Genomic DNA, 23,015 nt, shown 5'->3' with positions numbered 1-23,015 from the left:
TGTATATTTAAAGGAAGATTCATTTATACCCAGGAAGGAACAAAAATCATAGAACCATAGAACACTCATGCTAGAAAGGGCCTTAAATATTTTCTAACCCTCACATTGCATGCATGAAGAAATTCAGGTAGGACCACAGAGGGGAAGGAACTTGCCCAACTAGTTCATGTCAGAGCCGACATGAGCCCATTCACCTAACTCCCCACTACTGGCCCCACCACATTACAAATAAGGACCCAGTTTATGTTTTTGGAAGCTATTTCGAAGATGCCAGCTTGCTATGTTAGTTTTCCCTCCTAGATGGTCAGGCTTAATATGGAATTTCCCTACTTGATTTCATTTTGCTAATGTTCCAAGAACATAGTAGCAACTTTGAAAATTTCTAATGTCCCCCAGGTTGGAGAGTACCTCATACATAATAGGCTATATTTCTGATTGTATAAAGAAGTGACTCTTAAATAAATGTGTTTTTATCTTTGTGTATATATTGATTTCTTTATTATTTGTTTGCAGGGTATTCCTGAAAATGAAAGAAGAACTACCAAAGCCGAGAGTGCCTGGCTTTTCCGGATATGGTACAACTTTGATCATAAGTATCCTTAATTGAGAAAAAATGGTATTATGGACATGGACAATTGCAATTTAATGGAACAACTGTTTTGACCATTCCCATCCTGAAGCAGAACATAAAACCTTTGGTCTTCCCTTTCTCTTCAGTGTAGTGAGAAGGTTATTAAAGGAAACCCACACAAATGGATTCCTCTGAAAACCCATGAAACAAGTAGGAACTGATAATTGCAGAAGCTGGTTGTGTGAAGGAATGAAGGAGCCCTTATGTTAGATTTTCTTTGATATATAGGTTTATTTATTGAGCAAACTTTAAATTTTATTGTCTTTTAGCTAATTTAGTGAACCCTGAAAAAGGTATTTTTGGTTCTTGTTAGTGTACTTGCTAGAATAAAAAAGGAAAGGCTTCCTTAGGAAAAAGCACGAGATTAAGATTAAAAACACAGATTTTAATGTTAGATACCCCAATAATGAGTGATATACCTTTTTTCTCTGACCTTTCCAAAGACTGGCAGATTATCCTCTCTATTCAGAATGCCAATGTTTCATTGTTTGCCAAGTTTTCTTTCTTGTCCTATTGTAATAGTGTTCTTCATAGCTATACTTTGAGTCAAATTATAGTCTATAACCTGTCTTTAAAATATTTTATCACTCACTATTTATTAAAATTAATTTCTTATTTGAAAATTAAACTATAAAAAGGGACCATGGAGTTCTTTCAGGCTGAGACTTACCAGTAAATGAATCAAAACCTGGTTTATGTTCCATTGAAGCAAATTTGGGACAACTACATAAAAAGATTTTCCTTGCTTTTGCCTTTCTGAGCAAAATCATTTATATTTAAGAAAAATGCATTGGATACTTATTATAATCTACTACTTACTATATTCTGTCAGCTAGATTTTTATGTTCACTTTTCACAGGGTATTCCTGAAATGAATTAAATTACTGTAAGGAAACAAGAATGCATGCATATCTATGGTATTAAGACTCTCATTAGGGAGAGAGATCATGGCTCTTTAAAATTGTTTAATGATTATGTCATTACTTTTGGCTCCATTATCAGCATTTTGGATATAAGCCACTTCTACAACTCTTGGGGCCTTTTCACTCCTCTCATTCAACAAAAATTGTTTAGTGTTTCCTACATAAATTGTTCTGTACATTTTCTGCATACTATACAAATCAATTAAATGATCCTAATATAAAGAAAGAGTAGAATAATAGCTTTTTTTCTGTATAGTTTTATAGAGCTAAACACCAAGACTTGTTTGACTCAATATTACCCTATTAAGTACTACTAGACTAAGACCTGATAATTTTAAAACCCAGTGCCCTGGTGGAATTAATGATTCATCACTCTAGATTTCAGTTTCTTTGTATAGCCAGATTGTTTGTTATAATTGAGATACAACTTAAATACAGCAATATACATAAATCTTAAGTGTACAGCTTAATGAATTTTGACTTGTGTTTATACTTGTGTGCCTGCCACCCATAGAAAGTGTGTAGAACATTTTCAGCACTCCAGAAGGTACCCTGTGTTCCCTTGTAGTCAATAATGACTTCCCTGTCCATCCCCAAAAGGGCAATCACAATTCTGATTTCTAGTAACATGGATTAGTTTTACCTGCTTTTGTTTATCATATAGATGGAATCATGTGTGTTATTTTATGTCTTGCTTCTTTCACTCAACATTGTATAGTTTATCCATATTGTTGTCTGTACTAGTGACACTTTTTTTCATTGCTGTGTAGTGTTCCATAGTATGAATATACTATGGGTTGTTGTTTTTTTTTAACTATCTACTATGGATAAACATTTGGTTTGTTTCCAACTTTGGGCTATTACAAATGAAGCTAAACATTTGTGCATATATTTTTTGGTAAACATAGGCACTCATTTCTCTTGAGTTAGATACCTAAGAGTAGAATTTAGGGCAAGTTTAAATTTAGCTTTAATAGCTAGTGCCAACCAATTTTCCAGAGTGCTTGTAACAGATTTGTACTCCCACCAGCAAGTTAAGGGGTTCCAGTTGTCCCACATCTCCACCAAAACATGATATTTGTTAGCCTTTTCATTTTTAGCCATATCGATGGGTTTGTAGTGATGTCTCATGTGATTTAGTTTACATTTCTCCGATAACCACTGAGGTCAAGCATCCTTTCATATTGGCCATTTTGATATCCTCTTTGTTGAAGGATGTCTGTTCACTTCTTTTTTTTTTTAAATTTATTGATTTTTTACAGAGAGGAAGGGAGAGGGATAGAGAGTTAGAAACATCGATGAGAGAGAAACATCGATCAGCTGCCTCCTGCACACTCCCCACTGGGGACGTGCCCACAACCAAGGTACATGCCCTTGACCAGAATCAAACCCGGGACCCTTCAGTCCGCAGGCCAACGCTCCATCCACTGAGCCAAACTGGTCAGGGCTGTTCACTTCTTTTGTCCATTATGTGCGTTGTCTTGTCTACCTGATTTGAAGTTCTTTCTATATTCCTGAATTGGGTTCTTTGTTGGTTATATGTGTTATGACTATCTTCTTCCAATATGTAGCTCATGATTTCATGTTCTTAATCCTGTCTTTTGAGGAACATAAATTCTTCATTTTAATGAGGTTTATTTTATCAATCTTTTCTTTTATGATTAGTGATTTTTATATCTTAAGAAATCTTTTATATCCCAAGGTCATGAAGATATTTTCTTTTAAAAGTATGATTGTTTTAGCTATTGAGTTTGTGTCCAGTGTGAGGTATGGGTCAAGAGCTACTGTTTTCTATATGGGTATTCAATTGACCCAGCACCATTTATTGAAAATACCATCCTTAACCCACTGAATTGCAGTGGAACCTTTGTTGTAAATCACTGGGCCATATATGTGGGGGTCTGTTTCTGGACTCTCTTTTCTATTTGTCTATTTTTACATTAATACCAAACTCTCTTAATTATTGGAATAAAACAAATCTGGGTTTGAATATTGGTGCTTAATTTACTTAATTGTGTGACTTTAGGCAGATCATGGGCCTCTCTGAGCTTAGTTTTCATATCTGTGATATAGAGATAATAATAAAAGCTCCCTTTGCTATCTCACTTACATAATGTGGTGATGAAATGAGACAACATATGTGAAAGCCCTTTGATATCCTCTAAAATAGTTGGTATATTGTGATGGTGGTTGTTATCAAATGAGTCATTCTTTTAAATTTGTGAAGAAATGAACACAGCCCTTCCTTAACCAACACAGCTATCTGAAGCCTCTGCTCACGCATAGTGGGCCTCCTCTCACAACAACACTCCCTGCCTGCTGTGGACCCATTGCCAGATGCCTAACCAGCCCCCAGGCTTATGAAGTAAGTGGGTTTTATCCAAAACCTAAGCTCTTTATTAAGTTAAATTTATCTGCTCTCTGGTTGGGTTACTAGTTTTGTTTTGTTTTGTTTTGTTTGACTTGAAGGTATAAAATCCATGAGAGGGAATATAAGCATATGTATTCTGCTCAGCCAGAAAATAAACTGAAATCTATAAATATAATTTATAGCCTTTGAAGCAGCATTTGAAAACAGATCTAGAATAGTACCTCATTTAACTGTTGGTGATTTTAATAAATAATTCTATTCCATGCTGGTTTTCATTTATTTGCAGTATGAGGCCTAAGCTCAGTACCAAATGTTTGTCTTAATTTATAAATTCGGGTTGTCACAGTCATATTGAGAGGATTAATAAAACAATCTTTGATGCCCCTAAAGTGCAACAGATGATCTTTTATTTCACACTTACCATCTTTTGAATCTTAGGAAAGCTTTTTCTACCTCTGTTCCACATAGCTGGGAGGTGTGAGCATAACTAGATACAATCTAGATACCATATTTTTTTCTGATTGAAGAGAGAGGAAGAGAGAGGGAGAGAGAGGTAGAAATACCATTGATGAGAGAGAATCATCAATTGGCTGCCTCCTGCACACACACACATACACACCCAATGGGGATCAAGCCACAACCCAGGCATGTGCCCTGATCGGGAATTGAACTGGTGAGCTCTTCGTGCATGGGTTGATGCTCAACCACTGAGCCATGCCTGTTAGGCAGATGCCATATTTTTTTCTTAGCTACCAACATATGATTGATGATTTGGCAAGTAGTACAACAAAGAAAGAAAATGACAAATGCTAACCAGCTTTTATTTTAAAGTATGAACATTTTATTTTTCAGTTCTTTAAAAAAAAATTGCTTCTAACCTAACCATTCAAAATAATCTGTGGCATCAAATAAAGTGCCCATCCTACATAATAAAAAGGCAATATGCAAATTGCATCACTCCACTACGCCCACGATTGGGCCGGCTGGAGGCGCGGGGGGCGGGACTCAGGGTGGCCGATTGGCTGGCGGTAGGAGTGGGGGGCGGGGACTCGCGAGTCCCCGCGCCCCGCTCCTCCCACCAGCCTAAACGGCCAACGCTGCGGAAGGACCCATGCGGTGGCGGAACTCGGGGTGGCCAATTGTGTGGCTGCCGGCACCAGTTTTCTGCCAGCAGCAGTTTTCCTCTGGCCACCCGCCATCAGAGCGCCTCCCGATTGAAGTTCCTCTGGGGTAGTGGATCGCGCTGGCGGGAGGCGCTCTGATCCGCGGGTGGCCAGAGGAAAACTGCTGCTGGCAGCCAGGTGAAAGTCTATTGCACGAAACTTCGTGCAACGGGCTTCTAGTGTTAAGAAAACTCACCAATTTTGACTACTCTGATGCAACATCTTGAGTAGAGAGGCGAGACTGTGGTGGAGCAGTGCAGACATGCACTCCCCCCAGTTCCTTATGACATTCTCTGTGGTGTGTTAGTGCAGACCCCACAGAGAATAGATGGGGAAGAGTAGACTCACTCAGTGGGGGTGGCACCTGGATCAGGGCGAGTGCCTTACAGCTTTGTGTTACATTGAGTCATGAGTTACATTTCTGACAGATTGTGCTGGTGGGATGGCGGAACACCCCATGTTGTCTCTTCTCTCCCTCCCACATTGCCCAAAGTCCTCTCTCTCAAACACAATCTCCCATTCCCTCTGTGCCCTGTGGTTCTGTGCAGAGGGGTCAGACAGCTCTGTTGGTGAATCAGTGAAGTAAGGCTCTTGGATTTCAGAGACCCACTCAGCCATCTCCAAAAGCCAGAAGAGTTTCAGAAGGACTGTGTATCCTGTGGAATAAAGCAAAATAGAACATTGTGGTATTAGTTTCCTAGTGCTGCTATAAGAAGTAGTACAACTGAATGGTTTAACAACAGAAATTTATTGTCTCACAGTTCTGGTAGGCTTGGTTCCTTCTGAGGGCTGTGAGGGAGAATCTGTTCCATGCCTCTCTTCTAGTTTCCTAGCTTGTTGTGGTTTGCTGCCAAGCTTTGGCATTCCTTGGCTTATAGACATATCATACAGATCTCTGTCTTCATCTTTACATGGTATTCTGTGTGTGTGTGTGTGTGTGTGTGTGTGTGTGTGTGTGTGTGTGTCCAAGTCTCCCCTTTTTATAAGAATATTCAAATAGTATGGAATGTACAAAGTGAGAAATAAAAGTCGCCTTCCTCCCACCTACATCCCTTAGAGCAGGGGTCCTCAAACTTTTTAAACAGGGGGCCAGTTCACTGTCCCTCAGACCGTTGGAGGGCCGAACTGTAGTTTTAAAAAAAACTATGAACAAATTCCTATGCACACTGCACATATCTTATTTTGAAGTAAAAAAACAAAACGGCAAAAACACCCACATGTGGCCCGCGGGCCGTAGTTTGAGGACGCCTGCCTTAGAGCAAGCATGTCAAACTCAAAGGCTAACATGGGCCAAATAAACAAGGTTTAGTTAAGTTTATGTGGGCCACAAAAAAATAAAAGCTTCAATTTTCATAGAAACGTAGGTTTATTTCAGTAGAGACATGCTGAATACAAAGGGCTGAAATAAATGAATAATCGTTAACCTAAAATAATAGAACATTTTAATAAAAATTAATATTTTTTCTTGAACATTAACTTACTAGACACTGAATAACTGCACAAATTAGTAAGCGTAATACAAATAAACCTACTTTCTTGTTCTCCAAAAGTAAAATATTTCCTGTTGCTCACACTAAACAAGTCAGTCCAAGACTAATGATGTGGCAATCAGCTGCTAAAATATTCGCTGCTAGTATTAGTGGAGAGAAATGGTGCGCCTGCGCGTAAGGCGCGTAAGGGAAATGAATGCAACACGGTTTATAGTAATCAATCATTAGCGAACGTTGTAGTTCGTTATTAATAATCCTATCTAATAAAAGAGTAATATGCAAATTGACCGTTACTCCAACACACAAGATGGCCTTCCCCATGTGGTCAAAGATGGCTGCCCCCATGTGGACACAAGATGGCCAGCAGGGGAGGGCAGTTGTGGGCAATCAGGCCAGCAGGGGAGGGCAGTTGGGAGGGACCAGGCCTGCGAGGGAGAGCATTTGGGGGAAATCAGGCCTCCAGGGGAGGGCAGTTAGGGGTGACCGGGCCGGCAGAGGAGGGCAGTTAGGGGGGACCCAGGCCTGCAGGGAAGACAGTTGGGGGGAACACAGGCCTGCAGGGGAGGGCAGTTGGGGGGACCAGGCCTGCAGTAGAGGGCAGTTGGGGGTGACCAGGCCTGCAGGGGAGGGCAATTGGGGGTGACCAGGCCTGCATGGGGAGGGCAGCTTGGGGGACCAGGCCTGCAGTGGAGGGCAGTTGGGGGTGACCAGGCCAGCAGAGAAGGGCAGTTGGGGGGGACCAGGCCTGAAGGGGAGAGCAGTTGGGGGCAACACAGGTCTGCAGGGGAGGGCAGTTGGGGGGACCAGGCCTGCAGGGGAGGGCAGTTGGGGGGACCAGGCCTGCAGTGGAGGGCAGTTGGGGGAGACCAGGCCTGCAGGGGAGGGCAGTTGGGGGGAACACAGGCCTGCAGGGGAGGGCAGTTGGGGGTGACCAAGCCTGCAGGGGAGGGCAATGGAGGGTGATCAGGCCTGCAGGGGAGGGGAGTAGGGGGGGACCAGGCCTGCAGGGGATAGAAGTTGGGGGGACCAAGCCTACAGGGGAGGGCTGTTAGGGGTGACCATGCCGGCAGGGGAGCAGTTAGGCATCGATCAGGCTGGCAGGGGAGTGGTTAGGGAGTGATCAGGCTGGCAGGCAGAAGCGGTTAGGGGTAATCAGACAGTCAGGCAGGCGAGTGGTTGGGAGCCAGCAGTCCTGGATTGTGAGAGGGATGTTCGACTGCCTTTTAGGCCCGATCCTGGTGGGGATCGGGCCTAAACAGGCAGTTGGATATCCCTCAAGGGGTCCCAGATTGGAGAGGGTGCAGGCTGGGCTGAGGGATGTCACACTCCCCCCCCGTGCATGAATTTCGTGCACCGGGCCTCTAGTTATGTATAACAGGATATTGTAAAAATTAAGTTACAAAATTTTTATTAAAACGTTTCTTACATACCATTATATTGGCTGGGCCGCAAAAATACTCATGTGGGCCACGAGTTTGACATGTTTGCCTTAGAGGAAGTCTTTACTAAGGTTTTATTGTGGATACCTCCTGATATATTTTATCTTCACAAACTTATATATATATATATATATATATATATATATATATATATATGACTGTTTGTTATTGTTTTACACAAATAAGATCATAATCAGTGTATTGTCCTGCTACTTGCTTTTTTTTTTTTTTTTGCTTAATGATATGTCATGGCTACCTTTCTATGAGTACATGAGATCTTTTAGCTTCTCTTTATCTGTAGCTGCATAGTACTCCATTGTATAGCTATACCAAGATTAATTTAATCAGTCTCCTATGGCTAGATCTTTAAGTTGTTTACTTTTCTTTTTTGTTATTACAAGCAATGTTTATGGTGAGTATCCTTGTGAATATAAATTTACCCAAGTATATAATGGTATATAGAATAGATTTTAAAGGTTAAATTGCTGGGTCCAAAGGCATATATGCATTTTTAAATTTGATAGCTACATCCCCAAACTTCAAACTTAATAAAGACATTAGAATGTGCTTAAGATCTCCTGCTGACATTTGAAGGTGTCACAGACCTTTGCTATGAGCATTGCTGAATTACGTGATAGGCACTAGTTAGACTTAGTATTTTAACTAGTTTAGTCAGGAAGGAATTATAGTTGCTTGGTTGTTATGGGTTTGGTCTTTATCTTTGAGTATTTAGGCAAATTTCTAGCAAAGCAAAGCAAAGCAAATTTATTTTATTTTGTCCAGTAGTCTCCTCAGTCTATTTGACTATCTTACACAATTTTGTTGTTGTTGTTAATCCTTACCAGAGAATATTTTTTCTTGATTTTTAGAGAGAGTGGAAGGGAGAGGGAGAGAGAAACATCGATGTGAGGGAGACACGTCATTGGTTGCCTCCTGTACACTTCCTGACCAGGGCCAGGTAACCTGCAACCGAGGTACGTGCCCTTGACTGGAATTGAACCTGGGACCCTTCAGTCCGCAGGCCAGTGCTCTATCCACTGAGCCAAACCAGCTAGGGCCTCTTACACAAATTTAAAATTTTCTAACACACATAGTATTGGAGAGCTGGATGTAAGATGTATCTATCAGCTCTACTTTCCCTAAGGAGTATTAGACACATAGGTTGTTGTTGTTGTTTTTTTCCTTGATCACTATGAGTGGTTAGAATGATTCCTACTCTTTACATTAAAAATGACTTATTTTTAAAAGTAATTTGTATTCATTATAATAAAATGTGTGATAGTACAGAAACATAAAGAAGAAAATAAAAATTACTAGCAACCCTAGCATGCAGAGATAACTGTCATCATTTTGTTGAATGCCCTTCTAGACTTTTCTATGCACACACACATTATTTTTTTACCAAAATGGCACTATATATTCTTGACTTTTTTCCCTTTTGTAGAGCTTTATTTAATTATACTCTTTGGGTCACAAAATTTACATTAGAACCAAAGTTTATCAAGCTGGGAGACAAGTATACAGTGAGGATTCAACATATTTGAGGGATATTATATTTCTAGGCATTGTTAATACAGAAGTAAAAGCTTCATTTATATAAGTCCATTCAATAATCAATTGAAATTAGTTTAGTGAATTCTCTCTGTATGCCCCAAACTGTTAGGTTGTTGGACTAGAGCATAGAAGGGACTTAGTCTAGTGGGGGGAGAGTGCAGAATAGACCAGTCTCATTGCAGTTACAAGGGTAAGTGACACTCTAGGGAGAAGGCTAAGTACAGGATACTAGGGAAGAACATAGGAGGTCCACCTCAGCTAGCCTTGGAAATTTAAGAATAACTTCTGGGAGAAAGTGACTCTAAGCTGAGACCTCATTGATAACTAGATGCTCATCACGTGAAGGAGGGCAGAAGGGACAGGAAGTGAGAAACCTTGAGAGATTTAAGCAGCTGTCAGCAACTTAGTCTAGCCAGAACACAATGGGGCTATTGAGGTTGGGGAAGTTGACTGTAGTGGGAGATGAAACTGATGCCCCAAGTCAACAATGTCTTTTAGGTCAAGGAAAGGACTTTAGACTTTATCCCAAGGGAAGCTGCTACCCCTGAGGGGTTTAAGTAGGGAGTCCTTGAAAATTCTGCTATTGGAAATGTTTCTTGAATTTCATAACAATTCTTAAAACTTATTTTATTTGCTTTTAGAACCAGGAGCAATTGAAAGATGATGATTCTGATCTTATTCTCAATGATGGTGATATTAGTTTGACGTATGGGGATTCTACTGTGAGCACTGAATCAGCAACATCTGGTGGCCCAAGGAGATTTATGGGCAACAGTTCTGAAGATGCCTTGGATCGCGAGCTTGCATTTGGGGACCATGAACTGGTCATTCGGGGAACACGCCTGGTTCTTCCTATGGATGATTCCGAACCCCCATTAAATTTGTTAGATAATACGAGACACAGTCCAGCCTAAACTTACTAATACTCACTTAGTGATTTGTAAAATTTGCACATGTGATTGTGAAGAAATTCGTACTACCTAAAAAGTCGCAGTGCATGTCTGAATGTTTAAGCTATATAAATGCTATTTATATGGCATTGAAAGAATATAAATATGTACGAGGCAGATTGTGAACAAACTCTTCTTTTATGTTTTATTGGCTGCACTATGTAGGCTGGATCTGTTATAGAAAATTTTAAGTGATGTGTGTTCCGTTAACTTTATGTCTCAGTTAAAATATAAAAAGTGACAGAGTTACTCTTTCTTATATTAACCTGACACTTAACAAGAGTACCATGTTTTTGTGATGTGAATTAATTTTGTTTTGTGGGAGGGGAGGGGAAGAAGAAAGAGGGAATGTTCTTTCAGGGGAAGCCCAGGGAGGAGAGGTTCCTTTGTTGGGAAACTTGTGTTGATTGCTGCTGCCTTTGTCCTGACCTTTTCTTTCCTTTTTTCTCTGGTGGCCTATTGTGGCACAAGAGGCTGATGGCATTCTAATCTTGCCCCATTCAGGTTGGGGAGTGAAGTGTGGGGCCCTTTTCCCCCCTTGCTATGAAAGAACAGATTCCTTGACCACAGTACACTACTGTTGGGAAAAGAAGGCTGGCTACACATGACTTCCAAGACTTTGTTTCTTTTCTTTCAGACCAAGATCGTAGCAGAAGACGCATCCAGCCAGCTTAGCCAAAGTACAGGCATATATAGTTCAGGACACTTGATTTCAATTTGAAGGAGCTGGGCGGGCTACGAGCGGGCAGAGAGCAGGAGAGGAGTAAAGAGAATGGTGGTGTGCAGGTCTCTCTTTCCAAATATGTAAATATTCTATACCAGATAAGTTTAAGTAAGGAACTCAATTGCTGCTTACTTTCTGATTTCTGTACTTGATCTGTATAACAAGCTTTGTGGTCAGAAGATTTTATATCTACTTAAAGTGCTGCTCTTTAGCAGACAAACAGGAGCAAAATGTAAAATTTTTGAACTTAACTGTATCTGTCATTTGTTAGTCTGTAGTTGATGTTAAAAGTTAATTTATGAATCCATGATCTTTGCACACTACACCAAAGTCAGTCATAAGAGAAATTCAGTGCTCTGGAGAGCTTATTGTAAGGGTGGTGATTCCTCTGTGTGTACTGGTGTAGTTGTCTTTATTTTCATGTTACTATTTAATATGAAATACCTAAGCTGCCATGTGTTTTTGTTTTTTACAATCTTCAAGGAAGAATACATAACAATTTCCCATTTCATATTCAGAGAATGAAAGTGGATGCTATTTTGTGATGCTGAAAATACCTAAAGGTTCATTGAATGCTGGGAAGGGGGATACTTTCTTATGTTGATTCTAACCTGTTAATGTTTCAGAAGGAAAAGAGAAACTATGTGGGTTTTCCCCCCCTCAGGTCTGAGTAGCATTGCCTTAAATTTTATCCAGTTCAAAAATTGATTTATTTACATGATGTTCAAATTTTCCAACAAAAAATATCTTTCCAAAAATATATTTATTCTCCCAAAGGTATTTGTGCTGTTGTAAATACTCCTTGAGATTTTAAGGGAATTCTACTGTTGTACACTTGAGTGGCAGCTCTAACTGTTGGCAGAGCCATTGTTATCTGTGATAGTGACTTTCCTGCTATGCAGGAACCCTGTGAAGTGTGCATTTTATATGATGTGTGCCTCTTCATGCAATCAATACTTTCTTGTTAATGTATGCTTGAGGGGCTTTAAACTTCAGTGTCATTTACCCATGAATTTATTCACATTGTAAAAGGATATACAAGAAATTAACAACTACCTTTTTTATTCTTTCAGGTTACTAAGCTCACTTTATGAAAATGATTAGAAATACTTAGCATGACAAATTTGGTAACTTGTCTGTTTCAGCATGCGTAAGACTTTTCCTTAGAGAAACATAATGCTTGAGTCAACTAAATAAGCCTTTGTACATTATCAAAGGGGAACCAAGTCTGCTGTGCTCACATCAGCATCTGGAAGATTCTCCTCTCTTCTAATCTATGTGCACATCTCCAAGCAAAGAAGGAAAAAAACAAACTCTGCTCATACATCTGGTGGGTTTAGACACCTGAATGAACCTAGATGAAGTACAGTCTGAGTTGCCATCACGCACAAGTAGAGCTGCTCTCGGACTTTTCTGTTCTTTGTGAACCCTACACGTTTAAATGACTTGAACCTTCTCTTTTAAAGTTATTTTTTAAGGTTCCTTGGCATTTTATCCTAGTTGTCCGTGTTTGGCAATGTGATGTTATAGTAATAGACTTTTAATCTTTATGTATTTTTTTGTTTTCCTTTGGAGTACTTGGACAAATGTTATAGTGGTTTCTTTTAGGAAAATCTGTCATTTAAAAAAATTATAGCCTTGAAAATAACTACTCACCGTATTTACGTCACAATTTATTCTAGTGAGAAGTAAAGAGTGCTGACTCATTTATTTTGTACCTATATACCTACTGGGAAAGGAGGAAGACAGATGTTTTAAAAAGAAACAAGCAGAAACCTAGCAGAACGTAACTTATGGGGTGGCAAATTTGTGGTGCTTATGTGTAAGGCTGGATGTATTTGTTTATGGGGATAATTGGACCATTTATAAAATATGACTCAAAGCAGTCGAATCCTGTTGCACTGGTTGGTAGCCTGTTAACTCAGTAATGGATAATGTAATGAAAATATTAGTTCCATTTTATGGGGAGAGTAAATTCTGTAGAAAGGCAGTTCCAAGTTTGGCTGAAAGCATGATCACACAAATAGTCCTTTTTCCAAGATAGAGCTAGGATTTTCTTTTTGTATACAAGAAGCTAGGTTAAAGTTTGCTGGCAGCAATTTTGTCTAACCTAGTAATGGCACCAACCACCCTATTTCTGTGTTGTTGCCATCCATTCCAGCTTCCTTGTTCATGGTCCCGTGAGAGACACAGCTGGTGGACCTACACACCACAGGCTCTTTTCTTGACTAAACCCCTGTTTTCTAATTCACAAATCAAACCCTGCATTAGATTTGAGCAATACACTTGTTAACATGACTCAATACATGAGCATAAGGAGGTGAAAGTATAGATGTTTTGACTTAATCAGAAAGTCCTTCATAGGAACTACCCCACACATAATGCAATATGAGGTATAAGGCTTGAAATAAATTAGAAATAACAATAGTTTGCCTTTTTTGAGCCCCTCTTAGATAAAACAATGTGTATATCAGCTATTTTTTAATCTATATTAATCTTAATCATTCTGTGGGGGAACATTCTATTCTCATTTCAAAGATTAGGAAACAGGTTCAGAAAAGTTATCATACTGCTATTAAGTGAAAAAGCCAGGACTCAAATCCAGTCTTGACTCCAATGTCTGAACTGTTAACCGCTACTCTACTGGCTTCATTGTCAGGATCCGGGCTAATCCATCTTGACTATACCTAGAAGGATGATGAAGGGAACAGCAGACTTCTTTCCTGCTGCTTACCACCTATATGTCATCAGGGTGGGGCATGAATTCCCAGTTCTGTTCCTCCACTTGCTGCACTATTGACTACAGATATGAGTTCCCCTGGTTGGGAAGTTTCTCATATTATTACTAAAACTAGAGGCCCGGTGCATGAAATTCATGCATGGGGGTGGGGGGGTCCCTCAGCCCAGCCTGCACCCTCTCGCAATCTGGGATCCCTTGGAGGATGTCCAACTGCTGGTTTAGGCCTGATCCTGCAGTCAGACATCCCTCTCGCAATCCGGGACTACTAGCTCCTAACTGCTGGCCTGCCTGCCTGCCTGATCACCACTAACCATTCTGCCTGCCTGCCTGATCACCCCTAACCACTCGCTTGCCTGCCTGATCACCTCTAGCCACTTGCCTGCCTGCCTCATTGCCCCTAACCACTCGCCTGCCTGCCTCATCGCCCCTAACTGCTTGTCACTAACCACTTGCCTGCCTGCCTGATCGCCCCTAACCACTCGCCTGCCTGTCTGATCACCCCTAACCACTTGCCTGCCTGCCTCATCGCCCCTAACTGCTCACCTGCCTGCCTGATCACCCCTAAGTGCTTGCCTGCCTGCCTGATTGCCCCTAACCACTCTGCCTTCCTGCCTAATCGCCCCTAACCACTCACCTGCCTGTCTGATCACCCCTAACCATTCGCCTGCCTGCCTGATTGCCCCTAACCACTTGCCTGCCTGCTTGATCGCCTCTAACCACTCTGCCTGCCTGCCTCTGCCTCATCGCCCCTAACCACTCGCCTGCCTGCCTCATTGTCCCTAACCACTCGCCTGCCTGCCTCATTGCCCCTAACCATTCTGCCTGCCTGCCTCATCACCCCTAACTGCTCGCCTGCCTGCCTCATCGCCCCTAACCACCTCTGCCTCAGCTCCCGCTGCCACGGCTTCGTCTCGAAGAATGTCGGGAATGACGTCCGGAAGGTCTTTTGGCTGTCCGGTCGAATTAGCATATTATGCTTTTATTATTATAGATGCCTGTGTCTCAGAGCCTGTGGGCTAGGAAATCTGGCTAGCATCATGCCTTCACACTCCAACTTTCAACATTTTCGCAAAGGTGCCCATGTCTTAGGGCAGAGCTTATGGTTCTGAACAATGACTCTGTGACCACATAGTTTGGTGTAATAAAAAAACCCCAGGCTTTGGAGCTACACAGACCTGGGTTCAAATTCAGACTTTGCTACTTGCTTATTGTGTAACATTGGCCAGTTGCCCTTTCTACTTTCTTAGCTGTAAAGTTAATTTATTTAAGAAATAGTTGAGTGCTTACTTTGTGCCACACACAGTGGATACAACAGCAAACAACAATAATCTCTGCTCTCACAGTATATTCTACAGGAAATGCCAACAGCTATCTCCAGTTGTTAGGAATCATTCATGCAAGAAAGACCGATTGCCTTCTGGTAGGGGAATATCTATCTTAAATAATCAGCAAGTACATCAAATACAATAATCATAAGGCTTTGATGGAAAACTACAGGAAGCCGTGAGTGGGGACTGAGGTCTGGTGGTAGGAGAAAAGGGAGGATTCTCCTGACCAAGTGATATTTTAGCTTAACCCTCAAGAGTAAGCAAAGGGTCCACCAGATGAAGGGGGTGAGGATGAGGAACATGCTAGGCAGAGTGAATAGTGACAGCCCTCTACCTACACTTGATCTTCCATACAACATTCAATCAAATAGTTATTGAGTGACCAACATACCATGTACTGTTCTATATCCATATAGTGAGGAATAAATATATGCAGGCTCCACTCATAACACTTGCACATTAGTGTGGAAAACAGGATGTAGTACCCAAGAATCACCTGGAACCCAAACCTGCCCCTCAACTTTCTCTCCTTCAGCTCTCTCCCACTGCACCTCTCGGGCAACTCCACGCCCTCTTCTGGATAGCACCCTTCAGAACTTTGAAAAGAGGAGCTGGTATGTCTTTTCTGAGTCTTTCCACCCCCCAGGCTTACAACCCCATTCCCTTCCTTTCTTCCGGACATATACCAGAAGATCATTGTTCTAGACATTTTTATGAATGTGCCGAAGACCACATTGGCTTTCTGTTTCAGTGGCCACTTCCCCCTCATCTTATGGTGCCTGCCACCAGAAAGTGGGCCAGCCCCCTGTCCTCATGGACCTTACATTCCAGTCAGCCATAAATAAACAAATATCCATAAAGTAATGAGATTGGGATAAGTGAGAAATAGGAAATGTGGTAGAGGCAGATAGGGACAGGATAGGTGTTGGAGGGCTTGTCAGATGGCCTTGCTCAGGAGGTAACAGTACCAAGGCTTGAAGGAGCTGGGCAGGCAGAGAATAGAGGAAGAGTGCTGGAAAGGTCTAGTCAAAGAATGCTTGTTGAAAGGAGTGAAATGTCTTCCTGACCTTTACTGAGTTGGATTTCGAAGGTCAGCATGGTAGCATAGGACTTTTAGCCCTGTCTGCCACTGGGTGCTTTTAGGAAGCTCCTTAAACCCCTCTGATCCTGTTTCTTCCTTTAAAAAAATGATGACAGTCCATTGATTCAGTAAACATTTATTGAGTTACTGTCATATGCCAGCACTGTGGTAGGTACTGGATTATGATCCAGCCCCAAGTAGCTGCCAGGTCTGTCTAGGGAATCAGATGAAGTGATATACATTGAAGCATTTTGACCAGGATTCAGAAGGCTCTTAAAACTGAGGTTGAGTATTCTGTGATGTCTTGCTGATGAGGTGCTATATGAATAAAATATGGAAAACGTTTCACACCATGCTTCTACTCTGGGCTGCTTTCCTACAGAAACTCCAGTTCAGCGAGTTGGAGGTGTCCCAAGCGGTTGCCATGGCAAAGACTGAACTCTGAGACCTGGCTTAGCTAGGACTGTCATGGCTGCAGACTGAACTCCATGAGACCTGACAGTTTCTGGCCAATTCTGTCTGCCGAGTGAAAGAGCCATATCTTTACCATGCACTCATACTGCAATTTCAGCTTGGGAGTCCTGCCCTTGGTGTCCTGGCTGGACACCGGGTCTGCTCATTTTCCACTTGGTGCTGTCTGATGGGCACTGGGACCCACTGAAGAGATGCAGCTTGGTTGTTCATGTTATTTCTTTTGCAGTGATGGAAAATTGCATTGAAGGCTCTGTGAGTGCTTCTTGGAAACAAGGTTTAATTTCTTCAGATTTGTTGGAACTGAAGTGATTCACTGTGTTTTTAAATTCTAATCCTACAAAAATTGCTTGAGAAGTATTCAATTCTTGGTTGCTTTGGGAGTCATGAGGCTTTATTGCATGATTTTTTTATTTTGTTCATTTGAATTTCCTATACAGCTGTGTTCCCATGTGGACTAGGCCAACAGCATGTGAGCTGTTGTTTTCATTTGAAAAATCTGGAAGTCTTCTGTCAGATAATGGAAGATGCCTGTTTTTTCAATCTTAGAGCTTGTTTAGTATGAGATTGCAAGATAATGACAATTGGACTCCCAATTGTGCTACAAAAAAATGAACATAATCGTGAAACCTCAGCAATCACAGTTCCATTTTCTAAGGGGAACCAAGAGGTTGATATTTAAGCATTCCAGTCAACTAATCTTTACTCACTAACTTCCGGTCACAGACACCGAGTACCTCACATGGGCTGTGCGCTGGGCCAGGCACTAGTGGCACGGAGGTGACTAAATCATTATTTTGATCTAAAGGCGACTGTGGCCAATTAGGTAAAAAGTATTTCAATTGTATGAAACTCATTAGAAAGTGATTGGTGTATGGAATTCAGGTCCCTCCCTAATTGTGGTTTATACTTGCCAGAATAATGAACCCCAAAGATGACCACACTCTAATCCCTGGAGCCTGTGAATATGTTGTTACATGGCAAAAGGAATTAAAGTTGTAGATGGAATTACAGCTGCTAATCAACTGATTTTGACATGGGGAGATATTCCTGTGTTATCCAGGTGGGCCCAATCTAATCACACAAACCCTCCAGACTTTCCTGGCAGTATTCAGAGAAAGAGATGTGATGACAGAAGCAGGGTCAGAGAGATGCTACATTCCTGGCCTTGAAGATAGAAGAAGGCGGCCCCTAGAATCTGGAAAGGGCAAGGAAAAGGTTTCTTCCCTAGAGGACACAAGCCTGCTGACACTTTGGTTTTAGCCCAACAAGATCTGTGCCAGACCTGTGACCTACATAACTATAAGATGACAAGTGGGTGTTGTTTTAAGCCACTGAGTTTGTGTTGATTTGTTACAGGGTCAATAGGTAACTGACACACTGACTTGGAGGGAGAGGTGTTGTCTGTGTTATATGCAGTTGTGAATGCCTGGTCTGTGTCAGGCACTGTGAATGGTGCTGAGGATACAAAATTTAACAAGACCCAGAGTCCACAGTCCAGTGGGTAAGACTAGCAAGTATAGAGACAATGTGGCACCATGATGAAGGAAACCCATATGATAATCATACAACCTGGAGAAGGGTGGGGAGGCTAGAGAAGCCCTGTCATTTCTATGACTTTAGCCTAGCTTTACCTAACACTTCCACATTACTTACTGGTGTAAGAAAATTTCCCAGGCCACCATGCCCATTACATCACCAGGGAGTGACAATGTATGGGATAACTGATCAATTTGGGTTCTAGAAAGATCACTCTCATTGTGGCTGCAGTGGGAAATATGGATTATTTGGATAGGGGCAAGAGTGAACACAGATGATGGTTAGAAGACTTGGCCTGAGGGAGAGTTGTGGCCTGGGTTAGAGAAATGTCAATGGAGATGGAGAAGAGGGAATAGATGCAAGAGACATTTAGTCCAATTTAACAGAACTTGGACACTAATCCAGTGAAGGAGTGAGAGGGGGGCATTTACAATGATTCTCAGAAATCTGGATTGGCCAAATGGGTGGGTAGAATGGTACTAACTATAGTTTTAGAACACAGCTTTTATGACAGCAAAATTAAAATATGTAGCAGTAAAGGTACAAATCTAAATTTGCCTTTGGATCACATAGATAAGGACAGATGGAGCCCAATTGGGAAAAGGGGGGTAGGAGAAGGGGACTAAGTGCCTCAAACAAGAAAGTTGGGAGAGGAAGCAAGTTTGAAAAACACCGGGATTTGTAATCCATTCTCCCATTATAACCTAGGAACATCTGGAGTTTCCTGATATGGGTGGTGTCTGGGGAAAATAAGTGTTTAAACCAAAGCAGAAAGCTTCCAAAGTTCTCAGGGAAGGAGGGTGGTGTTAGGAATGTTTTAAAAGTGCCTTGCTCTGGATTTCAGTGTATCCTCCACTGGTCTAGCTGGAAGAGTGAAAATATATGTTGTGGGATCTCTAAAATGCAGTTCTTAGCATTTTCCAGGAGGGTAAAGGGCCAAGAAATGAATCCTGGATCTTGAAAGGAAGCCATGGCTAGTTAGCCAGACCCATTCTGGTTCTGTGGAAGACTATGTGCAAGCGAGGAGACTGCTTCACTTAGTGCTTTTCCCCAAAGGCTGTTGCAAGAGTTCTCTAGCAAATTCAACCTAGCATCCAAAGCCTTCGGGTATGCTGTTCTCAAACACTGTGTGCTATTAGCTTGCTGAAACAGTCAGCTCCTGAGCCGCAGTCTTTGTGGACCTTTGAGCCAAATAGCAACAATTGGATCAGAGTTCACCAAATATACAGGGATACAAACTTTTTCAAAATCGATTTTTGCCTCAATAGAAGGAAATCAGCAATCAACAGTGTAAGTGACAAAAGAAACCGTAGATGCCTATATTACCATGAAGGAAACATCTGGTTTTTGTTTTCTTAACTTTCATTAATTCATCTGAGGTGTGAGTCACCAGCTCACCAGCCAATGTTTCCAAAATGAAGTCTTCCTTGCCTCTGGAATCGTTTGGAAAAGTCACTTGAGAACTACCTTGAGGGAAAGATGATCCACAGAGAGGTGTCATTTTAAAAAAAATATTAGTCCTGATCGGTATTTCTTGAAATTGCTTTTATGTTATCCCATGATTACATTCATTCCTCAGCAGAATTTTATTTCTCCACCCAGAAATTGTAGGACTCATGTGCTGACTTTAAAATGTATATTCAACTCAGAACCTCACAAAGTACATCCTTCACTTATAAGGAAAACTTTATTGGCTCACTGTAGTCTTTCCCAGTAGCTGATGGAGTTAGAGCTGTAGCCCCTAGCAACACTAAGGAAGGAGACATTTCTCCTCTCCCTCTCGCCAAGGTTTTCCTGAACTGACACCAGTCTCACCCTACAAGGAAAGTTCAGGTGGAGACACCAATGAGAGAGGAAGATTACTTGCTGGGGATGGTTAGACCCTACCACCATTTGGATTAGTGATTCTGTGTTGCACCCACTCCTCTTGATAACCAACATCACATTTTCAAGATGACTGGTCAGAGTTCACAGCTGGCCTATGGTTATTATCTAGGACAGTGGTCGGCAAACTCATTAGTCAACAGAGCCAAATATCAACAGTACGATTGAAATTTCTTTTGAGAGCCAAAATTTTTAAACTTCTTCTAATGCCATTTCTTCAAAATAGACTCGCCCAGGCCATGGTATTTTGTGGAAGAGCCACACTCAAGGGGCCAAAGAGCCGCATGTGGCTCGTGAGCCACAGTTTGCCGACCATGGATTAAGACAAACCTGTCTGGTCTATACAGTGATGGAGCCAGCAACTTTGCTCTCATTACACTGTATTCTCTCCAGCTGAGCTTTACTCTTTCTGACTCATTGGTAGGAATATCTGCAATGGGATTCAAACCTCTACCTTTCGTAGGAGACTAATTACTTGATTCTACTAATCATTCATCCATTCAACAAACTTTATCTGAGTGCCAAGCCTAGGTACTAGAAATTCAGACGTGAATAAGGCGTGGTACCTGCCCTCAAGGAGCTCACTGTCTAGTGGTAGAGACAGATTTGTAATTAGATTAATTATTATTCTATGGTTCCTGAAGAAGGTAGGGTTGAATTGAGCCTTAAAGGATAAATTATATACCAGTATATAAGCCTGAAGCACAGGAGAGAGGTCTTGATTTGGGCAGTGAATGAGATCACCAAGAGAAAGTATATAATAGACAGAGTCCTAGGAAAAAAGCCCAGCAAAAACAGTGGCATGTAAAGGGAAAGTAGAATAAAAGGAGACAGAAGGAATAACTAGAGAGGTTGGTGGAATACAAGGGGAGACTGGTATTACAGATATCAAGGGAAGAAAGTGTTCATAAGTTATTGTCAAAACCAGTAAAAGATGAAGTAATACATAGGAAGAAGAGCATCCATTGAATTCAGGAATATGGAGACATCACTCATCTGACCAATAGTGACAGTAAAGGAATGGAAAAAGCAGATTTAGGGGAGACCTATTGACTGCTTGAATATGAGAGGTGAGGGAGAGTGGGTTGTTAAAGATAACTATCAGATTTCTGCACTGAGTGAGTGGTGGTTTTATTCCCAAGATGTGGTACCCAAGAGGAAGAGTATATTGGGGTAGAGGGAAAGGGAAGGAGTTCAGGTTTGGACACATTGAGCATGAAGTACCTGTGGAGCCATCCAGTAGACCATTGGCTATATGGGTATAGAGCTTAAAATTAATAGTTTGTAAATAAAATAGGCTATCATGGCCATTTTTCCCCCATAAAGAACTCCATGCTATATTTTCATAATGCCCTTTACCAGGATCAATCTCTTAAATATTTTCTAATATTTGGTATTTCTCTGTGATTTCTCAACTGTGATTTTTATTGAACCAGGAGAATCTGTACACACAGTTTCTGTACCATGCATTTGGAGCTACTCTAAGGAAAACAAGAAGTGCTTACAGGTAAATTAAAAAGTAATTGGAACAGCTCTTCTCTCTGTATTGAACTAGTTGCCCACTTCCTTTCCAAAATGCTGATATAGATATAGATATAGATATAGATATAGATATAGATATAGATATAGATATAGATATAGATACAGTTACAGATATAGATATAGATATAGATATAGATATAGATATAGATATAGATATTTAAAAATATATTTTACTGATTTTTTACAGAGAGGAAGGGAGAGGGACAAAGTTAGAAACATCAATGAGAGAGAAACATCAATCAGCTGCCTCCTGCACACTCCCCACTGGGTATGTGCCCCCAACCAAGGTACATGCCCCCGACCGGAACCGAACCTGGGACCCTAGAGTCTGCAGACCAACGCTCTATCCACTGAGCCAAACCGGTCAGGGCAGCGCTGATATATTTTAAAGCTTTCTCTTGTTGTTAATTTAAAGAAAAAACAAAAGAGTAGATTCAGTTTCTACCTCAATTGTACAGCATCTAATGTTAGTACTTACAGACAATCTATAGTAAATAAAACACATAACAGTCTTAAATATTTACATGATGCAACTAAACTTGAAAAACAGTGTCTACCCTGGTAATTCAGGACAAGAATTGTAGCACCTGTCCCTATGTCATAAACACAGTAGGCCCTCAAGTCCTTATGTCTGAGGAAGATCTTTACCTAGGTAGCTCTCTTCCCTTCATCAGATAATCTAATTTTCTTGCCACCTTCTGGCTCATATAGTTTCCTTCTCTAAAATAGTCTCTATACTGTGTTCCTTGCAGTAAATGAAAACTCAATCTTCAGAAAGAAAATTAGGTCATTGGCTTGCCCTTTTCTTGATTCCCCATCAGATTGAATTGAGATAGGATACTGGCAAGAGCAGCAGGATAAATTATCATTTGTGAAGTGTCTGGTCCAAAAGGGATTATTTTGACAGTCTGTTCTAACCATCCAAGCAATGTTTCCAATAAAAAGTTTTATTAGGTATTGTCACAGATGTAAATGTTTCATAAAGATATCACTCCAGTTGTAAATCATGTACTTGAATTCATACTAAAGTCACCTCATTAAATACCAAGAAAAACGATGTCTTTCACATAAATCCTGGTCTCAAGTGACTTAACAAAAAGGAGAAAAAAAACAAAAAACAAAACTCAAGCACCAGCCATCTAAGGCTGAACTTGGGGAGACTGACAGGAATACAAAATTTCCTTT

At 41.1% G+C, this 23,015-nt stretch overlaps 1 protein-coding gene across 2 annotated transcripts in view; it reads left to right on the top strand.

Annotated features, from left to right (window-relative positions):
• SLC9A6 (solute carrier family 9 member A6) overlaps positions 1–12,795 on the top strand; it is a 55,857-nt gene extending 43,062 nt beyond the window's left edge. For both annotated transcript variants that reach the window (XM_079765509.1, XM_079765508.1), the window contains 3 exons: positions 514–593; positions 3,814–3,919; positions 10,213–12,795. In XM_079765509.1, the coding sequence (XP_079621635.1) occupies positions 514–593; positions 3,814–3,919; positions 10,213–10,485 (459 nt within the window). In that variant the 3' untranslated portion in view covers positions 10,486–12,795. The remainder of the gene's footprint in view (positions 1–513; positions 594–3,813; positions 3,920–10,212) is intronic.
• The last annotated feature ends 10,220 nt before the right edge of the window (positions 12,796–23,015 follow it).

Source organism: Cnephaeus nilssonii (genome assembly GCF_951640355.1).
Source record: "Cnephaeus nilssonii genome assembly, chromosome: X".
Lineage (NCBI taxonomy): Eukaryota > Metazoa > Chordata > Mammalia > Chiroptera > Vespertilionidae > Cnephaeus > Cnephaeus nilssonii.
The sequence above is the reverse complement of the archived record's forward strand: the minus strand, read 5'-3'. Positions and strand labels throughout refer to the sequence as shown.